The following is a 23,443-nucleotide window of genomic DNA, read 5'->3' as shown; positions in this document are numbered from 1 at the left end:
CGTCTGTGTAAAAAAAAAGATTTTTAAATCTTATTGAGTGTATACAATGACAAGGAGAAAAGGAAACAAAGTCATTTTCACATGTGGTAAAAACTTTTTTTTTTCAATCCTTGGTCTGCATGTACAAATATCTATAAAAAGTGAACACATTCACTCTTTGTATGTACATTTTTGCAGCACGAAGTTAACTTGGGACCGACAAGAGGACAGAGAGGAAAGAAAGACGATACAAGATAGTGATATTTACCACCTACACATCCACCAGTATAGTCAGTCAGCTTCATTTCATTTAAGTGCTCATAAATTACTTTTACTGTACATTCCTCCTCCAGCAGTAGGATGCATACATACAAGAGGCCAAATGATTCATCAAAGCATTGCCATGATTCAAACACAGTACAGTCAAACCATGCAAACAGACATCATCAAGTACTTCATTTTCATATACTGTATATTTATATTCTATAATCTTAAAATCTTTATGTGCAGCTTATATGACAAGGAATAAAATTAGCAACACCAGCGGTAACATTTCTAATGCTAAATCTTGTGTTGTGCTAGGGAGTTTTTACAGAGGTATCAGAGATCTGATTTTAAACATTTCCTGGGTATCTGTTAGGAAAGTGGTGTAATCACTACCTATGCATGACAAAACAAGGGAGGGCACCTATTTCTGTCTGTGTGTTGTACACATGTCTGCTATTGTATCACATTCTTTGGAAATAGCTGCAGAAATGAAGGAAAGTAACAAAAGTGGAGGAGAAAATCTTAACTTAAGAGGTTAACATAACTTAAGAGGTTAACATTAAACAGGACCAAACCCACTGAAAACCTTTTGTTAAAAGAAAGGAACGCTCCAAATAAGTGACAGAAATAAATTAATAAGGAATCCAACATTTGTAGTATTAAAAGTTGTTCTCAGGGGCAGATATAGTAAAGGGCCGACAAGAAAACAATCATTTTTATCACCTCCTCTGCAAGGATCCTCAGTTTCTATGCATGCAGTGTGAGATCAAGTGGTTTCTTCCAGATAAGTGGCTTGTATGCCTGTGTGTATATATGTTTGGTGTAAAGCATTCATTTGTGATGCCCCTGATAATGTAAAGTCGAGTCATCAAACAGAGGGTTCTTTACTTCCATCTCTCCAGTCTGTCAAGGACAGAAGAAAATTGATTTTTAGTAATTAAACAACATCAGAAATAACTAGTTGTTTGTGTGTGTGTGTGTGTGTGTGTGTGTCTACCCACCGGTGCAAGTCCAGGGCACTCGTATACTGTGAAGTCTCCTCCCACTTCCTCCTCATCTGATGTGACCTCGGTGTCAAGGACTTTCTGCTCAGGTTTGTTACTGAAGATTAAAAAAAAAGACAGTCGAAGAGCAAAGAGGTTATAAGGTCAGATGATGTGGTTGAAAATTTGAAGTCTGCACTAAGACATGAGAGACAAGAAAAAAGGGGAAAGGGAGGGACTGGCAGAGAAAGTGTAAAAAAAAGAAAAAAAAGAAAAAAAAGAAAGAAAAAAAAACAAACGTACTTTCCCATTGAGAGCATCTGCTGTTTCTGATGTTGGTAGTGATACATTTGAGCACTTTGGGCCAGAGTCTTATCTCCGATCTGAAGACACAACAGAACGAAGTGCGGATGACACATTTGAACGCTTCAGTTGTCAGTGCACAATCACATCGTGTGGTTATTGCAGAAGAAGAGGTGAGATATGAAAACAGAGCAAGCTCTAGTAGTTGGGTGAAGCCATGCGTTTACCGAGGAACCGTTGGCTGTGGCAGGGGGCACGCCTGCCCCTCCGAAAGCAGGGTAGTCCACCTTCTGAGCCAGACGCAATTCTTTCTGCAACCTGTAGGAGGGCATTGTGAATCTGAGTCTCCTGCAATACTGAGGGCTGTTTCCTGCATCTGGCATTAAATCATCCTTACACCTGAGCTCACAGATATTATGACATAATGTGATTTATTATGCAATTAAATCTCACTAACACAAACTCAGACTGGTCTTTGTATTGTATTTAATTTGGTTTGCAAAAAGACCAAATTTAGCTTTCTCTTGCATTACTTATGAATTCAGGTGTTCAGACTTACTTGATGTAACAGACGGTTGCCAGGATCACTGCCCCAGCGCCCACCACCACACACAGCGAGATCATAACTACAGGTTCAAACACAAGAAAGAGGACAATAAAAGGGGAACAAAGCATGTTTAGGATTATATAATGAGCGATTGACTACCCTGCTGAGACATTTTTTATAGGTGCTAAATATTATTATTATAATGAGCTGATTATGAGTTGTTATGGTCATCTTTATTGACTATCATTAAAATTATATGCAACAAACACGAGAAGCAATAATCACACTGGGATGAAAGGAATTAACTTTTCTCTTTTGGGACAAATGTAGAACAAAAGTGATAAAATCTTACTGGCAAACATCCAGGCAGCAGGCACCAAACTGCTTAACAAGAAGTGAGGCTGACAAAATTACCCAAATTTTAACAACACGTAATTGGATTCAATTTCTATCCATCGTCTGTTTATAGCAGTATCTCGTACCAGCAATACATTCTCTACCATCAGGCTTTCACTTCCTGGGTGCAGTTGAACCTTCTGACCTGTGCTGAGGACAAAAAAAAAACTAATCATACTCACTGACAATAAAGTTGTCATTTTTGGATGCTGGCACAGCTATAGGACCGGTGCGGCCCGCCACTCCAGTGGCCCTGGGCTGGGGGGTTGGTGTGTCAGGAAATGCAGAAACTACAGGGCGGGGGGCTGTAATGGGAGCATTCACGTTTTCTAGTGAGACACGATCCTGGCTTTTCTGTTTGTGTTTGGAGGCATCTGTCTTGACTTTTTTAACATCTGTCTGGGAGGTGACGGCAGCTGGAGAGATCGAGGAAGACACAAACAGAGACAGTAGTCATAATCAAAGGCTACCATGAGGGAAACTACACAATATCTGATGGAGATTATCCTCAATTAGAGGGCATGTGGGGAAAAAATTAAGTCCTGTATCACTCCAAAAAAATACTCACTCTTTATACTAGAAGAAGTTGAAGTAAATTACACAACTCAAAACTCAAAACAGGAAGTGATATGTTTGTTACCTTTACAGTTATATTTCTGTTTTAAAGATTGCTCTCAGGGCTCTTACCAGGATGTTTGGAGTGCTTTTTTGGTGGTCTGATCTCTGTCACTTCCTGTTTTTCGATGACGGAGTGAAGGTAATCAATCTCTTCATCCACGTCAGGGTAGAATTTCACTTTACATAAAAAACAGACAAGATTCAAAATGTCACTGATTAACTTAAACATACATTAAGCTGTCTTCAATTGTTTTTAAGTATAAGATAAAAATAAAGAAAAAAAGGCAACAGGAAATCCAGATTTTACTAAATGTACCGCTGACAGTGACACAAACGGCTTCTTAATATAAACAAAGCACATTCATTCATACACATAACATACAAATCAGTTAGTAACCACTGACAGTAACTTCATATGCATCATTCAAAAAAATACTTTAACGATTAAACGATTATATAGTTCTAAGAGTTGCAGATCATTAATCAACAAATCAGCTCAAATTGTCTTAGTTGTTGTCCCTAGTCATATCCCGTTAGCTTGAGGTTGGGCTTTTCTAGGTCTGGAAAACAACATTTTGCAGCTTGTCCACGTACATGACTGTAGGTAATGTTTAACTACTGCATGTAAGAAAGGTAGAGACTGAGAGCCCATGCATATGGTTTAGGCATGTATATATGGGTTTTTCGGGGTCCTGCCTCTGAAGTGCTGAACAGGGAGTGTGCTCATGACTGTTGTTTGTTTGTTGACCGATAAAAAAAGGAGACAATACTAAACTGTTGTTAACAGCCCTTGAGGCCAGACAGTGAGCCACATTCCTACAGTACTGCTGAGGTCTCCAGGGCGACTAGGGCCGATAGTTTGTGTGTGGCCGGGGGAGGAAGCACTGCAGGGGGCCGGGGCAATCACCCAAACATTGGCTTCACTGGGCTTCAGTTGCTACATTCACAATAGATCCCATAGCTCACTTCTAATTGGCGGTGATCAAAGTGCAATTTCCCTCTATAAAGTTACCCTGCAATTTATCAAATATCAAATTATAGGTATTTGCACTCAAAGCTCAAAAGTGCAAAAATACTGAAGGTGCTTGCATAAGAAAAGCTCATTTTTGCAGATCACGCAAGATCATGCCATCATCCATTCAGCATCCCGGACTAATACATGTACGGTTGTTTTGTATACATAACATCCATAAAGAAACCAGTGCGGGAAAATAAATATCGATAAATCTATCGAAACAAATGCGTTATTACACATTTTTACAACCACCTACATTACATTAATGATTACAGTGTCACTTTCGCTCCAGAAGGCTGGCCATCTGGCTAAGCTAATGTGTATGATATGACATGCTAGCACTTTCACTGCCTGCTTTGTTATTTTCTTACCCTCCTCCACTAATGGCCATTTAGTGCACTCCATAGCAGGTTTCTGTGGAGGCGGGATGCACCATCTGTACTTTGCAGGTGGCTCAGAGCTCCAACCGTGCCCGTGTGCTTGCCAGGAGCATGTGGTTATACAGGTTTACATTTTAGAGGAGATTTAAAAAAGAAAAGATGAGCTATTTATTGGTTGTATTTCTAAAGTGAAGATTGATTTAAAATATGCAGGGAAATAGTTAAAAATGGATGAGCAGTATTTATTTATAGGGATACACCTCAGGACCCTACATAGGCTGATAATTCACCTAAAAAAAAGGTCATTGTGTGTATGTGTGTGGTTTGTCACACACTGACTAAGCATGCACACCTCTCCTTGTGTAAGAGTTTTGTCACCGGCTTGATAATGACCCATAACCTCTTGAGAGGCACCCAGGGGGCAGTTGGGTACAACAAACAAACACTAAACAGCTCAACAGGGATTGAGGTTCACACACATCTGTGCCGTTCTATTTTCTCACTTAAAAAACATTCACATTTCTTCCTCCCCCAAACCACATGCATGCACACACACTCTCCCTTCCTGCCCCCCTTGTCCTTGTTTAAAAACTCTAAATTGGTGGCAAGGTTGGTTAGGTGGGTGGCGCAGACGCACATATGCTTAGAGGTTTGTGCCTCGACGCAGAGGTCCAGGGTTCGAATCCGACCTGTGACGATTTCCTGCATGTCTTCCCCCTCTCTCTCCCCTTTCTCACCTAGCTGTCCTGTCTGACAGCTAGATTTCACAGATCTTGTTTATTTCCTAATTTTTGGCCAACATTTGTGTGGAAATTGCTAAATTAACTGTGTATATCCTAACACTAGAAAAAAGAAAACCTTACATCTGAAGTATTGAAATCCTTTCAGATGAGTCTATTTTTCTTTATATTTTGCACCAAAACGTGGCGTGACAGAAATGCCATATAAACCAGGCAAAAATATCTATCATCCATCTTTTATATGGTTGATATTGTGTCAATCAACTCATAATTTCAGTGCTACAACAAAGAACTTCCTTGATTTCATCACGCTACCAGTTTGACGCGTCACCATGTTGAGTTCTTCGAAGAAGGGCAAGTTGGAAGTGTTTACAGCGCCTCCCCCTCACAGTGAGCATGTCCTCAGTCCTGTCCATAGATCATTGATTTATACAAAGTGTGTCCTGCTGCCCTCTAGTGGGACATTTAATTTGTGGAGTATGTAGAAGGAAGAAAGAAACAGTTAGGGAGACTACAGGTCTAACTGATAGTTCTTTCTCAAATTCTCTTTACTGCCTTGACAGCTAAGAAAATACTAAAAGGGCCCTGCCTTTTTCAGATCTTTCTATTTCTCTGCTCTTTCCACAGTATTTGGAGGAAAGGTCTACTAGACAGTTAAAAGGAAACAGACCAAAAAGGTCACAGTTTAAACAGAAACTCGTATCTACTTTTTTAGGTAGTTTTTAGTATGAGGGAGTGGCGCACAGCTAAAATGTAAATTTGCCCATGAAATCTAAAGTTGGTAAGGTAGTGCACCTTTTAATTGTGGCACGAGTCACAAAGTTAGTCTACTGCGGATCTTTGGGTAAATACAGGAAATCTGTTACATTGTTAACCTTCAGTAAACAGTCCCAGTTCAAAAGATTTCTGCATTTTGATGCTCTGGCTGAACATTACACTATGCATTTACAATATGAGACTGTTTCCAGTTGTAATAATTGACAGCAAATGTGAGGGTGAAGCTATTGACAGATTAATCAAAGTGTAATAATGGTATATATGTGAAATGATGGGATTAATATCAACAACCATAAATCTTATATAACAATAGTGATATCAGATGGTGAGCCCATTCATTTTTAACAGGTTGAATGCAGTGCACCTTGTTAGCAACGTACTCTATCACTGACAGGGCGTAAAACAATGTTTATTTCATTGTTAGTGAACCAAATCCGTAATTTGGCTCTCCATCAGTTTAGTGACCTAACTTCATGTTACCAAAGTAAACTGCTGCAGGATATTTGTTCATGTTGTGTGATGCTGAGCCGTTACAACAGGCATTTCTGAGACTTAGTCTTTACAGTTTGTTAACTGTGCTGTTGTATATTAAAAAATACACTTATACATGCATAAACAAAAATGGGGATACAGAGTCCAATTAAGTCATATGTGTGGATGTTAGAGAAAACGAGCTACAGGAGGACAGAAAGAGTCTGTACGCCGGGCTACATGGAGACAGACCTGCCTTTAGCACATACACAATTTAACTGCTGTCTGTGCGGCTTCTGAAAAAAGGATATGGCTTCGAGGCATTACTGTATGTTTACCAATGGCGGCGCACGCCTCCATGTCAAATACAAGCAGGTCCTACTTCCAATAAAAAGTGCTACATGCCTCACTTGTTCACCTATTGTGCACTTTCATCCTCTCCGAGTTAGGTATGTGAAATATTAGACATGTTTGACTCCATCCAGGAGGATTTTCATGTTACTGTTTTGTTGTTTTTATAGCATGAAAAACATGCTACTGTGCCTTTATAAAATCCAGGATGTTTTCAATGTTCTGATATACAGTAACAATATGTATTTTGCTTTATAATATTTGTTTATGTTTGTCTTGTGTTGGACTGTCTTCACTACGGTCATGACTAATGGGGATCCTTAATAAACAATATCCAGAGATTACTACAGCAGAATAACCTCGAATTCCTGCAATGTACAGGCAGTGAAACTGACCAACAAGTGCAAGGCCACAAATGCAAAAAATTGTATGACAGAGAAGCGTAGGTATAATAATTTTGAACACAAGATATGAGATAAGAGCCATGACATTACAGCGAAGAGAGAGCTAAACACAAGCCCTGCCATCAATAATTATTTAGTAGAGTAATACTGTAGTCGTAAACCTCCAATTACTTCTAAACTCCGGAAAAACCAAGTTCATGTTTTTCAAAAGATCACTGCCTACACCGGCCCATCCGATCAGCATAACCACGCTCGACGGACTGGAATTAGAAAATGTGAGTACAAATACCTAGGTGTCTGGTTAGACAGTTCCCTTCCAGCAGTTAGTTCAGCTCCTTCCAGCAACACATAAAACACCTTCAATCCAAAGTTAAGTTCAGGATCGGTTTTCTATTCCGCAACAGGACCTCCTTCACTCACGCTGCCAAACTCGCTTTGGTGAAAATGACAATCTTACCAATTCTCGATTTCAGTGATGTTATTTACAGAACTGGCTCTAATTCTCTCCTGAAAACATTGGATGTTCTCTATCACAGTGCCATACGTTTTGTGACCAGAGCCCCTTATAACACCCACCACTGCAAACTCTACGCTTTAATTGGCTGGCCCTCGTTACACACCCGACGCCTAACCCAGTGGTACCAACTCATTTACAAGTCTGTGCTAGGCAAAGCCCCACTGTACCTACACTCACTGGTCACAATAGCTTTACCCACCCGCAGCATTCGCTCAAGCAGTTACATCTCCTTGGTCACTCCAAAAGCCCACACCTCCTTTGGCCGCCACTCCTTCCAGTTCTCAGCTGCAAATGACTGGAATGAACTACAAAAAAACGTGAAACTCAAAACCCTTATCCCACTAACTGCCTTCAAAGCACGTCTGTCCGTGCTCCTGTCCGATCACTGTACGTGCTAACTGTTCCCCGTCTTTTACCCACTGTTTTTGCACACCCTTACCCCATTATCTCTGTCATGGCCCACTGCATAGTTGCACAGGTGCACATCCACACCTGCATTGCTATCATATTTGTTTACGCTATTTTGCACTTTTCATCTGCCCTTGTATGCTCAACCGTTATTTTCTTCCCACCATTGTTGCCACACAATTTTTTGCCAATCTACTGATCTACTTCACTATCTAATCCACAATCTGCACTAACAGTATATAGCCTATATTGACTCGTTACTACATTTCAGCATTTATATAGTCTGTCTATTCTTGTATATTGTATTATTACTGATATACATCACTACCTAGACCACCATTTGCACTAATTGTATATTGTCTCTCCTCTACATTCAGCATTTATATAGACTAATTACTGCTTATTCTGTTATTACTGATCTACATCACTTATTAGACCGCAACTTACACTAACTGTATATTGACTATATTGACTCTTTACTACATTTCAGCATTTATCTAGACTGTCTATTCATATACACTGTGTTACAACTGATCTACCTCACTAACTAGACCACTAGACTAACTGTTTATTGACTCTTTACACCATCAACTATTTACACCATCTCAGCAGTGATATTAGACTCTCTGTTCATGTATATTACACATCCATCGACTTACTTGCACCTCACTACGTGCCGGCATTTGTAATGCCCACTTATTCTGCACTTTATGTAGCATTTTGTATTCTGTATTTTTGTACTGTATTGAATGTGAAACTATTTGTTGTCTTGCACGCCTACGCTTGTCTTGGCCAGGTCGCTGTTGTAAATGAGAACCTGTTCTCAACGGCCTACCTGGTTAATTAAAGGTTAAATACATTTAAAAAAAGTCTTACTTTTTCTTTGACAATCGATTGATTTCATTGGAAAATAATACATTTTGTCCCTATAAAGATGCAGTCAAAAGGTCAAAGCATATTGTGAATATTATTGTGAATGTGCAAGTCTGTAATGTTTGATAACTAGACTGTATAAAATGGCTAATGGACAAAAAATGTCCATTAGTCCTAATTACTCGACAGTCCTATTAAGCAGCCAACAGAGGCAGTGTAGAGGCCATGGTGGGGTATTCGGGGGTGAAGCAGCCTTATAGCAGTAGCTATAGTAGCCTGACGAGGTAGAGTCCTGGGTGGTGTAAAACAAGGGTATCCTGGAGCAACTGGACTGCTTCAGTCTCTTTTATTCTAAGGATGCATCCTGCCATTCTTGTACGTAGAGACTAGAATTTCTTTCTGACACTCATAAAATCTCAGCATCTAATTCTCACAAAACATGTAACTTTAAAATAAGTGCTTTATGTTATTGTGTAGCAAAGCAGAAGAAAAAGCAGAAAAACAGTAGAATAGCTGAAAATTCAACCACGCTGCAGAGCCAGTGAGTCAGCTTGATGGTGATGAGGAGATGTGCTTTGTAAGACTGAAGTTAGAAATTGAATTGGAAGAACAAATGGGTACATTTTCTGATGCAAACTGTGCTTGCTGACAAAACAAAGGTTTAGTCACAAGTGTATATGTGTGTGAGTGAGAAAAAGAAAAGAGAGAGAATGTAGTGACTTATACTGGGGGTGCAGGCAAATCGTGCGTCAGAATCAAATGTTTTGACAATGTGTAGTTTCCATGGTTTGGCAAGTGCACAAAACTTTTAGATAAGCAGTTGTTTAGTCCTGAAGTGACAGCAGAGTGACTTCTGAGGTGTAATTTGCAGTATGTAATGCTGCCAAACTACCAAGGCAACAGCTAGACTGCAGCTCTTTATTGTGTTTTGATGCATTAAGAGATGTGCGCTGCCCCTGACAAACCAAATAAACCAAACATGGTATATCAAGGAGAGTAAAATTAAAGTAATTTCATCTGTTCATGTCAACATTTTTTGTGTGTGTGTCCATGTGTATATGTGTGCATGCGAGTGTGAAAAAGAGACAGAGTTGGTCTCCCTTGCGGATCACTGTGTTCTGTGATCTCTTGGGGGTTTATGTAACCACCAGGGAGCTTAAGCTGAGGCCTATGGTGTGCTGGAACACCACACAAACAACACCATCACATATGAGATACAATCCAAAATCCAAATACTAATAACTGGTCAGGTTGTATTATCATATCAGTGTGCTGCAAAAAGAAAAACATCCTCTCTTCTTCTGCATGATGGGACCTTTCTCTCCAATACATCCTCACACTCATCTCCTTCTCATGTTTACTTCTCTCTCTAATGCTGCCGCCAATAATTTGAGCCAAGTTTGTATCTACTGCCACAGACCCATCTAAATGATTAATCCTGCAGAGAACACACACACACACACACACACACACATACACATACACATACACATACACATACACATACACACATACACATATAGACAATATGTTTTCTCTCTAATTTCTGCTGCGCCGTCTTGAAACACGGTGTGCGTGCCAGCAGTGCGATGTCATGCCATGGAAATCTGAAAAATAAGATTAATTTTCGCAGCTTGGCTCTTTCATTGAATTACATTAGATTCCGTAATGGAGATGAAGAGCAACGAAGAGAGAGAAAGAAAAAAAAGAGAGAGAGGTATGTCGTCTAAGTGATTAAAGCCGGCAGTGTGGGGGTGGTGCGCGCGTGTGTGTGCGTGCGTGTGTGTGTTGCAGACGCAGCAGGGGCAGGGGCGGATTATAAACACAGAGGTTTAGGCACCATAGTTGTCATAGATATAGATGGGAGGAGGGAGAGCGAGGACCAAAACAAGGACGAAGAGAGAAGAGAAATGGACAAGATGGGAGCGAATTGAGAGGAGATACATGAGCTACTAAAAGGGAGGAGGAATAAAGAGATCAAACTTAGATTGACAGAGGAGGAGAAGGAGAGCACAGAATCAATAGGCAACTGAGAGAAAGAGGTGGAGTGGAAGAGACTGAAACTGAAACTGAAAGAGGCAGTGACAAAGAATTAACATGGAGTGAAGATGTTAAGGAAAGCAGAGAAAGAACGGCAGTGAGTCAGTCAGTACATTTGCATGCACTCTTGTCGTAACTGTCATTTAAAGCAGTGTTCCCCAACCACCGGACCGTGGGTTATTTGGTACTGGGCCGCACAGAAAATAAAAAACATTATTTCCGTTTAACTGATTATCAGCGTCTGAAAGATGTTTTATTGAGAAAAATTACCGAATTTTCTCCCGTCTCTCGCGCGTCGGTTAGGTCAACACAAACACAGACTAAAAGGACACCTGTGCCAAATGGATGGGGGATGTAATTTAATGTAGACTACTGACGTACAACCACATCGCACAATCTAAGGTTATTTTATGAACGAAATAGACATATTACATACCTGAGGGCCAATTCGAGGACATTTTTGAATTATTTACAATCCTGTAATTGTCTCCATCTGTTGAAAGCCCGACCGAGTGTGACTCGTGATTTCGCCCGTTGTCTTTCACTTTCCCTTTTAGCTTTTAGTTGTTCTTCGTTTAATTTCCGTTTTTCTGTGATGGTCCTGCCCCAGTATCAGCCATAACTACAACAGATAACTTCTAAAATAAAATTAAAATACAATAAGGCCTATATAAAGAAATCTCCTGCTACCTTCTACCTTGCTGAATACAATAATACTAACAGAGGCTTTTCCGGTGTTACAATGAAATCTGTGACCCGTCAGATTGTGTGCTCTGTAGCGTCTACCTGCCGTAAATCATTTTGTGACTTTGCTGGAAAAATCGGACCCGGGCAGAGGCATTAATAAAAACGACATAAAAATAGCGTTCTTTTCACTGTTAGTCCCGTTTACTGTTTCAGGTCATTTATGATCATCAGATGGAACATCACACAGTTTCAGAAACATTAAAAAGTTACATATAGTCACTTTAAGCAGGTTTTAATTAGTCAGTATGTGTGTTCAGTGTTTTCATTCAGGAAACAGAGACTAGTCATAAAAATATGTTTGTGGAATTATTTTCTCCACTAATTGCTTTGTCTATGAAAGGTGGTATCTTCCAATTCCTTGATTTGTCCGACCGAAGAAAAAACTAAGATATTCAATTTACAATGATAAAAGACAAAGAAAAGCGTGAAATCCTCACAAGCTGGAACCAGAGAATATTTGTCATTTTTGCTTGAAAACTAACTTAAACGATTAGTTGATCATTAAAATAACTACTGTCACTTCAGCACTAATTCAAACAGAAGTAATGCTTGTGTTACAGTGTGGTGGACTGTGAAAGCTAACTGTCTGCTTTCGAAATTCATAGATGTGAAATAGAAAAGAAATTCCCCTACTATTTCTTTGTAGTGTTAGACGTTTGCCTGCAGGGTACCAGCCATCCATCTCATATAAAATTACCTAATCTTACCATAACAAGTTATTAGTGTGCATTTAAATGCACTGAATGAGCTAGTCGGATAGTGTGAGTGAAAGAAAATCAGAGGAACGGCGTCTTCTCTGACTTCCTTTCTTTCTGTATCAGTTCAGTTCACCAAGGGGAACCAACCTCACCTGAAGTAGTAAACACGTGAAAAGTTTCAGCTTTTAATGTGATCAAATGAAAATGAGCTTGTGTGTGCGTAGTGAATGCAAAGCTGCATGAGTGTGTTTGTGTGTGAAATGTTTGTATATTTCATACCATGCTGATGGTGGCTATTCCTCACCACGCAGCGTCCTTCTTCATTCTCCTCCAATGGGGAGAGGCAGGGACCACATTCTGAGGAGCCAGACCTACAGAATTGGCGTCCCTCTTTGGCACAGTCTATATGATGGCACTTACTGCCAGCTGGGTGAGAGTGAGAATGACAACAACAGTTTCATTAGTATCCCAACCACATTGCTGTGATGCAGAAATTATGCTTTTAATGAGGCAGTTAAATAACAGTCTTTGTGCGGCAAGAAGTACTATGAAAATACTGTCAATAAGAGATGCTTCAACTTTACAACCAACACTTAGTGGATGTGTCAGCTCTTCTGCTCCATTCAGAGATTAAACAACTGCCCTTGAATATAGAGCATCTGCTGATGTCACTTTGTTTTTGAAAATAGTTTTTAGCGTTTGCTGTAACCTCATCACAGCTTACATACGGGCGAGGTTTGCCAGATAGGACAAGAATGTTTGGACAGTTAGAAAAGTACATTTTGAATCATTTTCTGCATTTCACAATATGGTGGGCCCCACCTGTTTGACAATCCGAGTCAGGGTAAACCAATGTAAAGAGTGATTTACAGCGGCTCCCTCACAGATCTGCCCACAATCAGGTTAGATAACCACTTGGCCTGATTACTGCCCGTTTGAAACAAAAACAGAGCTCAAACACCATGTTTAGATAAGACACACACACACACACACACACACACACACACACACACACACACACACACACACACACACAGGAAGATGTGGGCCACAGAACCACAGCAGGTGTGTTTGGAAGCAGAGGGCAGGTGGAGCACTGGGGCGCTATCAGATAATGAGCCCGGCAGAGCTACACAGCGGGCCAGCTAAAGGTGAACAGCACAGTGGGTGTTGATACTGACATAACAGACTGGAGGTGATATAAGGGGGGAAGAGAGTGAATGAACCTGGATTTTTTTGAGGGATAATGGGTTTTAAAGGTCAGGGTTGTTCGAGTCTATAGGTGACAGAACAGTGTTGTTAAAAAAAGGTTTGAGCTTGGTGTGGCTCATGCATTTTCAGTATAGTGAGACAATATTTGTATATATATATATATATATATATATATATATATATATATATATATATATATATATAAATTATTTAGACATTAAAAAATACTTTAGTTATTTAAATGATTTAGTGAATTGGTCAAACAGGTATCAAACACTTTTTCATTAATGTGTTCATTACTACATGTGCAATGTGGCTTTGATAAATCACAACTCACATAGCTGCTTGAGACAAAATAAAAAAAACAATATTGAAAACCCTTTGTCTGTTCCTCTTTACTTAACTTAATTTTTTTTCAATTGCTACATAAGAGAAGAAAGTTACACATGACAGCTGATCGCTGAGGGGGAAGTCTCAATGACCTCCATGGCAACAAGGCCAGTAACATCAGGGAAGATGTGTTACTGAAGGAGCGTATGTGCAGACAGGTGTTTCAAAAACAAAATGTTCAGTGAGTTTATCTTATGTAAAACAGGTTCACAATAGATCTTCCAGAAAAAGGTCAATATCATGAATTGATATAGTGATATAGTGAAATGGCATATACTGTAATAGCAGATTTTTCCATATTGCAGTATACACAATATCCAATACAACCTACTATGAATTTAATAACACACAAAACATAATTTTACGATCAGCAACATTAAAAGAAAGCAGTATTTAGGAGTTCAAATAATGGTGCCCAGATGTTAACAGATTTAACAAAACGTGTGAAAATAAGCATGTATGATAGACTGAAATGAGAACTGAGGATATAGAAAGAAAATACTGTATGTTTTGCTTGCTTAGCTACTTCAACGATAAAGAACAGCGTATTATAACAAAAATTAGCACATTTTGTTCCTTGTTCCTCAGCTTTGCGTAGCCAGGGCATTAAAAACAGTTCTAATCCGAAATTTTGTTAGGTCTAAGTCTTTAACGACATAGCGGAAAAAGCTGCCACATCAACTTAAATAGCTTCTCAGAAAACAGCGTCATAAAACCCTGAATTACATGACTAAATGTGTGGAAACTGTCTACCTTATCAGTTTTAGTATACTAGTGTATGGTAGGTGTTAGGTTCCCACCACAGTCTGATGCCGCGACTACATGTAACATTTCTTGCCACACTTGGTGGAAAATGGGGCATGACTAAGCACCTGTTTAACACACACAGACACATCATAATGCTGAGTGAGGAAATACAGTGGATTTGGTTATGTGAGTTGAGACGTACAGTGAAGGCGAAAAGGATGTAAATCAAAAAAAGTCTCAATGACCTCCATGGCAACAAGGCCAGTAACATCAGGAAAGATGTGTTACTGAAGGAGCGCATGTGCAGACAGATGTTGCAGAGCTGTGTTGCAGAGATGAAGAGCAGATAGATAGAAGATGGGCAGGGGACTGGCAGTTGTATCTGTGTACACATTTATGGAAGCATACATCCATCAATAAAAAATTTTTTTTACAAAAAAAAATAAATAATAGATCATAGGTAAGATTTACCAATTCAATTGTTGTACAAAATACCTGTTGCTAAAGATGGATGAAAACTGGACTTCTGTCATTTTCCCAATTTGGGAGCCATACAGTCTATCTAATCTAAGTCTATCTAATCTAATGTAATTAAATCTGACAGAAATCCTAAAACCATAGTTGAACTAAAAGAAAGAAATGTAATAGTATATCGCTAAAATTAGCAAAACCCACATTACTGGAAACTAAACCTTTAAAGAAATAATAATGCAAATCTCGATCTTTCAACATCACAAGTGTGCAAACACTACTGATAGCTAAACAAATAAGGCATACACATTACACACCCATGCAAACACACACAATATGACAAGTCTATACATCATCACAACCCCAAAGGGAAATGGACACACACATCCACATCTTCTCACAACTGGTCTGCCTCAGGGAGTGAGCAGTGGAGTGTGTAATCTGAGAAGCTATGTTTTTTGTTTGTGTCAGACACAGAAAGAGCTGAAGGACTGGGATGTTTGTGAAACTTCTGTGGCTGAGGGCAAATTTTTTATTCACTGTTGTATTTATGGGTAGAAAGCTTAACTCCCTACGCGTCTTTGATCGTTGGTTGTTGTTTTAAGTCACGCTCTGTCTTTATTTTTTCCCACGGCTTGGCAACAACTCCGTCACCTCTACGTTTATTTTATGCCTCACCTGCTCTGCGCCATTGCCAAGTTATTCCACATCCCTGTGAGTGTGACTCAGGTGCCGAGGCCCCTCATTCTGATTTCATCAAAGTTAGTTCACCCGGCAAAAACACATCCAATAATCTCTCACTTAAATGTAATTTAGACCAAAGTGGCCCGGGCTGTTTGAACTGGATCCATATCTAAATACTTCAAGTATTAGGTTAAATCCAAAGTTATGTATTGGTAGATCTCCCCCTTTTTTTTGGAGGGATTGGTTAGAAAAGGGAATTGTGACACTGGGGGATCTGTATCTCGGTGGCATATTCAAATCCTTTGAGGATGTGGTTTTGATTTTTTAGATATTTGCAACGTAGCCATCTGTTAGTGGGGATTTTTGGATCCAGTTCTTCAGCCCCCAAAAGCACCAGAATGTTTAGATACGGTGTTGTTGAAATATAGACAAGGTCATGAGGCTTCTGGGTATTATTGTATGCTTATGCAGAACCTGGGGGATGGAGCCTGGTCAGCCCTCAAGAAGACATGGGAAATGAATCTGAGTATTACTGGATGATGAGGAGTGGGACAGAATCTGTAGGAATATTAAAACTGTATCACGCGATGTGAGGGTGCGCCTTATTCAGTTCAAGATTATGGACAACGTTACAAGATCAAACTGGCTATTTGTCTCAGTCTCAGTCTTTTGAAAGAGATTCTTTGTACAGAAGCAATAATTAGTCATGTATTACATTTATTCACTGCATTATGAAGTGCTTTCAGTTTCACTGATTTTTTTTGAAGAAAAGAGATTATATAAGAGATTATATAATTTTATTATATAATATATATATATATATATATATATATATATATATATATATAAAAAAATTTTTTAAACATACACACAATAATACAAATGTGCTATCCTTTAAATGTCAGACAGCCAGTAATGAGAAGAGTGAGTAAATGTGTCCGTAGTAAAAGGAAGATACACCTACGCCTCAGAATCACAGGAGTGTGTATTGAGATATTGGTGCAATAATGTAGCAATGATCCATCGCAAAAGACTGTATCTCAGTGGATTGCTGAATCATTTAATGTATTTGTCCCAACCCTACATATCATGCACAAAAAAAGACAATTTGGAAATCCTGGCACATAAATTAATCACTGGTGTCTAAGACAAAAAAGGAAGAGGTTTTTAAACCCTGTTATGAAAGTGATAAAGCAATGCCCTCTATATTTAAAAAAAAAATGATCATGAAGCTAGCATCTCAACACCACTGGCCAGCATTTCATCTGTTATTTATCACGTTTTAAGTTAATATGGTGGAACCTATTGCAGTCACATGAATGCAGAGAATTATTGTCCTCACACACAAGCACCTATATGTACACACAAACACATACCCAGACACAAACTGACTGTATGCATGCTTCATTATTAAAATGTGAGGCATGGCAACGGTGAGAAAAAGTGAAGCAAGTGTGAATATCAGGGATGAGCTGCGGTCAAATACAGCAAAAACGGCATTCATTACGATTTACCAACAGTTGCATGAAAATCCTTTTTGTTCTAACCACGATAATATGATTTTGGTGCACCAGAAGATTTAATCATTATAATTGTACCAAACTCACAAATACTGTACATAATGGCACTTTTTTCCAAACACAGCTGAACCAATGAAGATGCTCATCACTGATAATTATATGACAAAGCAGCTCAAATCTATCTACCGGAATAACAAAGGAGCCACAGAAGTTAATGTGACGTCGCCATAGGAGGGTGGCCTTGCACCAACATGCCTCCCACACAGTGCTGTTGCTAATTAGAAAGCTCAATCAAGGAGACAGGGGAAGAGAAGTACAAAACAAGAGACCAACAGGAAGATGGTGATGGAACTGACACGTTCCTGCAGTACATCAAGGCGTTTGGTATCGGCAAAGACAGTGAAAAAACATTATTGAACTCAGGGACTCAGAAAGTAGACCTTGGAACGAAGAAAAATGACTTTCCTAACCATCTGCTGCTGCTGTTGCCAGGCTGTGTGCTCAGCAGCAGCTCTGCCAGGAAGAACTGAGAGGCAAACCGAGGCATTCTTCTCACACAGCCTGATAAACACCTACACTCACACAGACACACACAGAGACACACAGGCAAGCAAGGGCACACTCTCATGTCACCGTTAACTTGTGCTCCTTCAAGCTGTTCTACAGATACAATACAACAAATGCCACCCAATCTGTAATTGTGTGTGCATGTGAGAGAGATTTAGAGAGGAAGTAGTAAATGGGTAGGCCAGCAGGGTCATACACTCCCATTGTGTGCGTTTCCTGACCCTCTGATAGCAGACAGGAAGTAAGACAAACACTCCAAAATCAAGTGGAAACTTAAGAGCTCTGCTTGGTGCTCTTCACTTGATATGTAACCACACTGTTTATGTCCACATGGATAAAGTGTGTGTATGCGTGCCCATGTTTGTGTATGGCTTTTTGTGTAACCATGCTGCTACGTTCCCATTTATTCACCATGCCTCACTCTCAAATGACAAAAACAAACAGATGCCAAGCAGCCTGTTTCTACAGCTTTGTTTTCATTGGCATTAGCTGAGACAAACACTGCTATTGTATGCTGTGAGTTATAGAATTTAGGCAATAGACCTTTTTCAACGGCAGACATGTTGACATGTCATAGTAGGAAAATTACAGGTGTATTCAAAACCATTAATGATGGCTGCTTACTGGGACACCTGATGGAATTGAGCCATTGTTAAGGTTATCAATTTCAGCTGTGCTTTTCCTACTATGACAAGTCAAAATGTCTGCTGTGAAAAAGGTCCATATGATGTCAGGATTTCCCTGTCTTTATAAGCATTCAAATTAGCACATTTTGTTCCTTGTTCCTCAGCTTTGCGTAGCCGGGGCATTAAAAACAGTTCTAATCCGAAATGTAGTTAGGTCTAAGTCTTTAACGACATAGCGGAAAAAGCTGCCACATCAACTTAAATAGCTTCTCAGAAAACAGCGTCATAAAACCCTGAATTACATGACTGAATGTGTGGAAACTGTCTACCTTATCAGTTTCAGTATACTAGTGTATGGTAGGTGTTAGGTTCCCACCACAGTCTGATGCCGCGACTACATGTAACATTTCTTGCCACACTTGGTGGAAAATGGGGCATGACTAAGCACCTGTTTAACACACACAGACACATCATAATGCTGAGTGAGGAAATACAGTGGATTTGATTACGTGAGTTGAGACATACAGTGAAGGCGAAAAGGATGTAAATCAAAAAAGAGAAGAATTTCATTCTCAATGGAATTCAAGTTTGTAGAAGGTGGAACAGGTCTTTGTTTTTCGCCTCTTGTGGTGCAGTTATGTCTCTACTGTCTTATCTCGCCCGTTGTCTGCCATTTGTCTTTTCTGTTGCAGTTCCTTCTGTCATGTCAGACAATGACGAGTCTAACCCATTACATGGGGGGATAATTACCGTGGAATTATCATTAGAGTGGAGCAGAGCAGCACACCCCGCAGCAAACAGAACAGTTAAAGGGATTTAAATACAATGGCAGCTAGTATGTGGCAAATAAAAGCTTCCTGATATAGTATTTTTTCATTTTCTTTTTTATGGTATCATGTTTGTGGGCCTCTGGCTGGTCCAGCTGTTCGAATAGTCTGTTATGCAAAAATAAAATTTTAAGAAAGCGGATTCAGTTCAGAGTATTTCTTTAGTTGGATTGACCAGTGTAAACAATTAGCCCGAATTGATTGGGCTGATTTGGTTCACAATAGTTTTCAATAGCAAACCTTTTTTTTATTTTACCCACTGTCATGTTATCAAATGCACTTGCTGCAGTATCTAAAACAGTAAGATTTCTAGGTATGATCACTACAGAAGAAGTGTCAGCGCTGATATTATTGGTGCTTCTATATAAATCAGGCAACGAAGACACTGCCATTCCTGGTAAGGATGTGGCTACACACAAATGCAAACTTGCGCTTGCAAAACTGCTGATATAGTAAAGTTTTCTGATTAGTCAATTTTAATCACAGACACATTGGGTTGATAAAAGACACAACTGTTGGTATGACAATGAAGGTTTAAGAGTAGAACTAAGACTGAATGAGCATAGTGTGTTTCATTCCAGCTAATCTGTGCCGACGATGGCTTCATCTGGCTTGGCTTGGTCTGTAAGTGCTCTGTAAGTTGATTAATTGTGGCCCTCTCATTTCCTGGAGAGGTCTGGTAGCCGACAAACTCTCACACGAAGAAGCCGAAGATCAGGCAGAGAGAGAGAGAGCGAGAGAGAGAGAGAGAGAGAGAGAGAGAGAGAGAGAGAGAGAGAGAGAGAGAGAGAGAGAGAGAGAGAGAGTGGCTTGGAGAAGCTACAACAGCAAAGCAAAGCCTTGGCTGACCACTTTTTTTTTTTTTCAAAGACCACAATGGGGCAAATCAATAATATCTTTCCTGGCTGTTGCATAATGTCAGTATGATTATTATCACCCAATAACTGGGTGGTCATTTCCCCTTTCTCTCACCGATGAACGCTGCTAATCCCCTCAAAGACCACACAAGCTACCAAACAGATCCAATTGAAACCCGAGGGAGCACTTGTTAGCTCTAAACTGCATATTCTAAATTACTTCCTGGAAGCACTGAACTCACATACAATATCAAATCAAGGTATAAAAAAAGAGAGATTTGGTGATTTCCCATCAAAACCTTTTAGAGATTCTATTATTATTGGCAAATCGGACAAAATGTCATCAAAACAATACCTGGTCTTTTAATAGCATACAAAAATACATTTAATCTCCAGTCATATGAGGATACAAATCATTATGTATGAACCCTGTCATCTTCTAAGTGGTATCTCACATGGCAGTCTGTGTGTGTCATTCCCCTTGACTTTTCATTGCTCTCAATCCCTACTAAAATGTACACAGATGACTAATTTTGCCGCAGGGCAAAAAATGGTGATTGAAAAACACTGCAGCCAGTGGCTGTGTGTGACACTGAAGATATTAATCGTTAAAGATTAATCCTGGTGGAAGAAAAGGCCGGAGGCAGTGTCTCAGTTCTATGTGGGTGTGGTGAATGACAAACCTGGCATTTAGACGTGGCAGCACAACAATGATCAGGCTGAATTAGAATATTGAGAAGTAAATATGATATTTCTATAGGAAAATGTGCTAAAATTAGAGCAGCAAGAACATGCAAATAAATCAGTTAAAAAAGAGACTTTCTGCTGCTAATTCGACGTGCCTCACTTAGCCTGAATTATACAACAAATTCTGCATGTTAAAAGGTAATTAATTATGTATCTTTGCCAGCAGACTAGACATCAGTTATGCAATCAATTGGGTTCATGGAGAGATTTTGGATTACTTCCATCAAAAGAACCAAATGTTCTATGAAAGCTTTCTGGCATATTTACACATGATGATGTGTCGATGTGTTGCTGAATCAGCCACCTGATTATTATGCCCTTCGTGCTGTTGTCACACTCCAGCAAAATCACCCTGAAACCTGACTCACTGGTTACTCTGAATATGCTTTTTTGAGGTTCTGTAGATGTCTCCAACATTTTCAACGGTCTTTAATAAAGTACCATTTACTTAAAAAGATATGACTCCAATAGAATTCCTGTGCAGCTACATTATGCAATCTGCTGTAATTACTTACTTCACCGTGGAGTGAACTAGGCCTATATGTTATTTCGCCTTGTTTTATTTCAATACAACATACTCAAACAATAGCCCACATACTGACACACTGTCACACATTGTTACCAACAAGCTGCGTTCAAATACAACAGGTGTTGAAAATACATCTGACTAGAAAGATCCTACGACACCAAACATTCCTTTCTGAACATGTAAAACAAGAGACACATCGGAGGCAACAGTATTGACAGCTTTGTCTGCCTCTCCATCTTGTCCAAAATTATGATTTTATTCTGACACTGGAAAACTTCACTAGTGTTTTTCCATGCAGTTTTGTTTTTTAGCACTTGAGAGAGAATCAATAATATTTGCATTGGTTGAATTTTGACGAAAAGCGGAAAATCGTTACACTTCACAAATTTACCCTACAGGGAGAAAAACAACACTGACACTGCGCCACATCCTCTCCATCCTCTTTGTCTTGCACAAGCAAAATGAAGCTACGCATACTTTTGATTTCATGCACAGACTTTAGTGAACTGGAGTGAACCATGCAATGGATGGGTTTATGTTTTGGTTCCAAAATATATATTTAAGTCTATAAATTCGCACAAGCCTGTGTCCAGGTCAAGGCAGTAAATGTTCAGTGTAAGGGCAGTGTGTGTGTGTGTGTGTGTGTGTGTGTGTGTGTGTGTGTGTGTGTCTAAGATAAAGGCTAAAGATTACGTGTGCGTCCAGCTGTTGGTTCTCCCACAGGGTTTCAGTGTTAAAAGCTCAGAAGGAGATTATCTCCCCTGCACACATCAACAGCAATCATCACTGTGTGGAGACCCATTACACACACACACACACACACACACACACACACACACACACACACACACACACACACACAAATATGGTACTTCCAATATCTAAAACAGTTTAAAATCAACAATTTAAAAGCAGCTCTATATCACAGTATTAAAATATTCTTATGGCTATTTTCACATGGATCTCACATTAAATTGGACCTACTCCTTTACATTTGGGCTAGATTAGTGTAGCCTAATATTAACAAAATAAAAATCTGTGAGCATACAAGGAAATGCATTAAGTAACCCAACAGGGAAGGGAATCTTCTTCTTCTTTCCTGGTGCTCTGCTGTCACCCACTCAGAGGTATACATATCTAGAGATATCTAACCTGTCCAAAACATCCATCTGAACTCATGGGATATCCCATACTACCAAGCTAATCTACCAACAACAAAACTAACACCTAAACAACTATACAAAAGTAAGTAAAAACACACGTGTATCACTAAAACGCTTTACTCGGTGAGATAAAAAGCCCCTGTCTTGGTGTTCTCATCAGTTAAAGATGCCCCCTTAACGGTGAGACAGACAAATGAGCTTACACTTTCGAGGGTAATTGGTTTGTCTGGTGCTGGCTCTGTGTTTGTAATGTGTGTTGTTGTGTATTTACCTGGAAGGCTAGCACTGACAGGGACGACACAGAGAAGGACCGTGGCGAGTAGCAGCAGCGAGGCCCGGCGCAGGCGTTCGTTCCGCGGGCTGGAGAGCAGCAGCATCCTTGGAGTCTTCTCGGGGACGGAGAACCGCAGACGGGGACGGAGTTTGTTGTCATTCCCCCATCACTTCTGTTTGATGTTTATATATTTTTTTTTTATGCGAGAAAGCTACAGCGCAGAGTAACGTTACACACAGCGATAAGCTGAGCAGGTGGAACCGGGACGCAGTCTGTGACACACTGCGTACTGTAATCCGTGGCGCTGCTAAAGAT

General features: G+C 39.7%; 1 protein-coding gene across 2 annotated transcripts; it reads right to left on the bottom strand.

Annotated features, from left to right (window-relative positions):
- Window positions 1-18: 18 nt before the first annotated feature.
- npdc1a (neural proliferation, differentiation and control, 1a) lies at window positions 19-23,443 on the bottom strand. Of its 2 annotated transcripts, none has more exons than XM_031278018.2 (9): window positions 23,126-23,443; window positions 12,794-12,940; window positions 3,163-3,270; window positions 2,658-2,891; window positions 2,092-2,158; window positions 1,760-1,850; window positions 1,533-1,612; window positions 1,248-1,347; window positions 19-1,149 (listed from the first exon to the last, which is right to left on the bottom strand). In XM_031278018.2, the coding sequence occupies exons 1-9, from the start codon at window positions 23,229-23,231 to the stop codon at window positions 1,078-1,080; spliced, it is 1,005 nt and encodes a 334-aa protein (XP_031133878.1). In that variant the 5' UTR covers window positions 23,232-23,443; the 3' UTR covers window positions 19-1,077. The 2 variants fall into 2 exon arrangements, with proteins under 2 accessions (XP_031133878.1, XP_031133877.1); XM_031278017.2 differs by having other exon boundaries at window positions 3,163-3,276; window positions 23,126-23,442.

Source organism: Sander lucioperca, chromosome 1 (assembly GCF_008315115.2).
Source record: "Sander lucioperca isolate FBNREF2018 chromosome 1, SLUC_FBN_1.2, whole genome shotgun sequence".
NCBI lineage: Eukaryota > Metazoa > Chordata > Actinopteri > Perciformes > Percidae > Sander > Sander lucioperca.
Note: the sequence above shows the minus strand (reverse complement) of the source record. Positions and strands in the feature narration are given on the sequence as shown.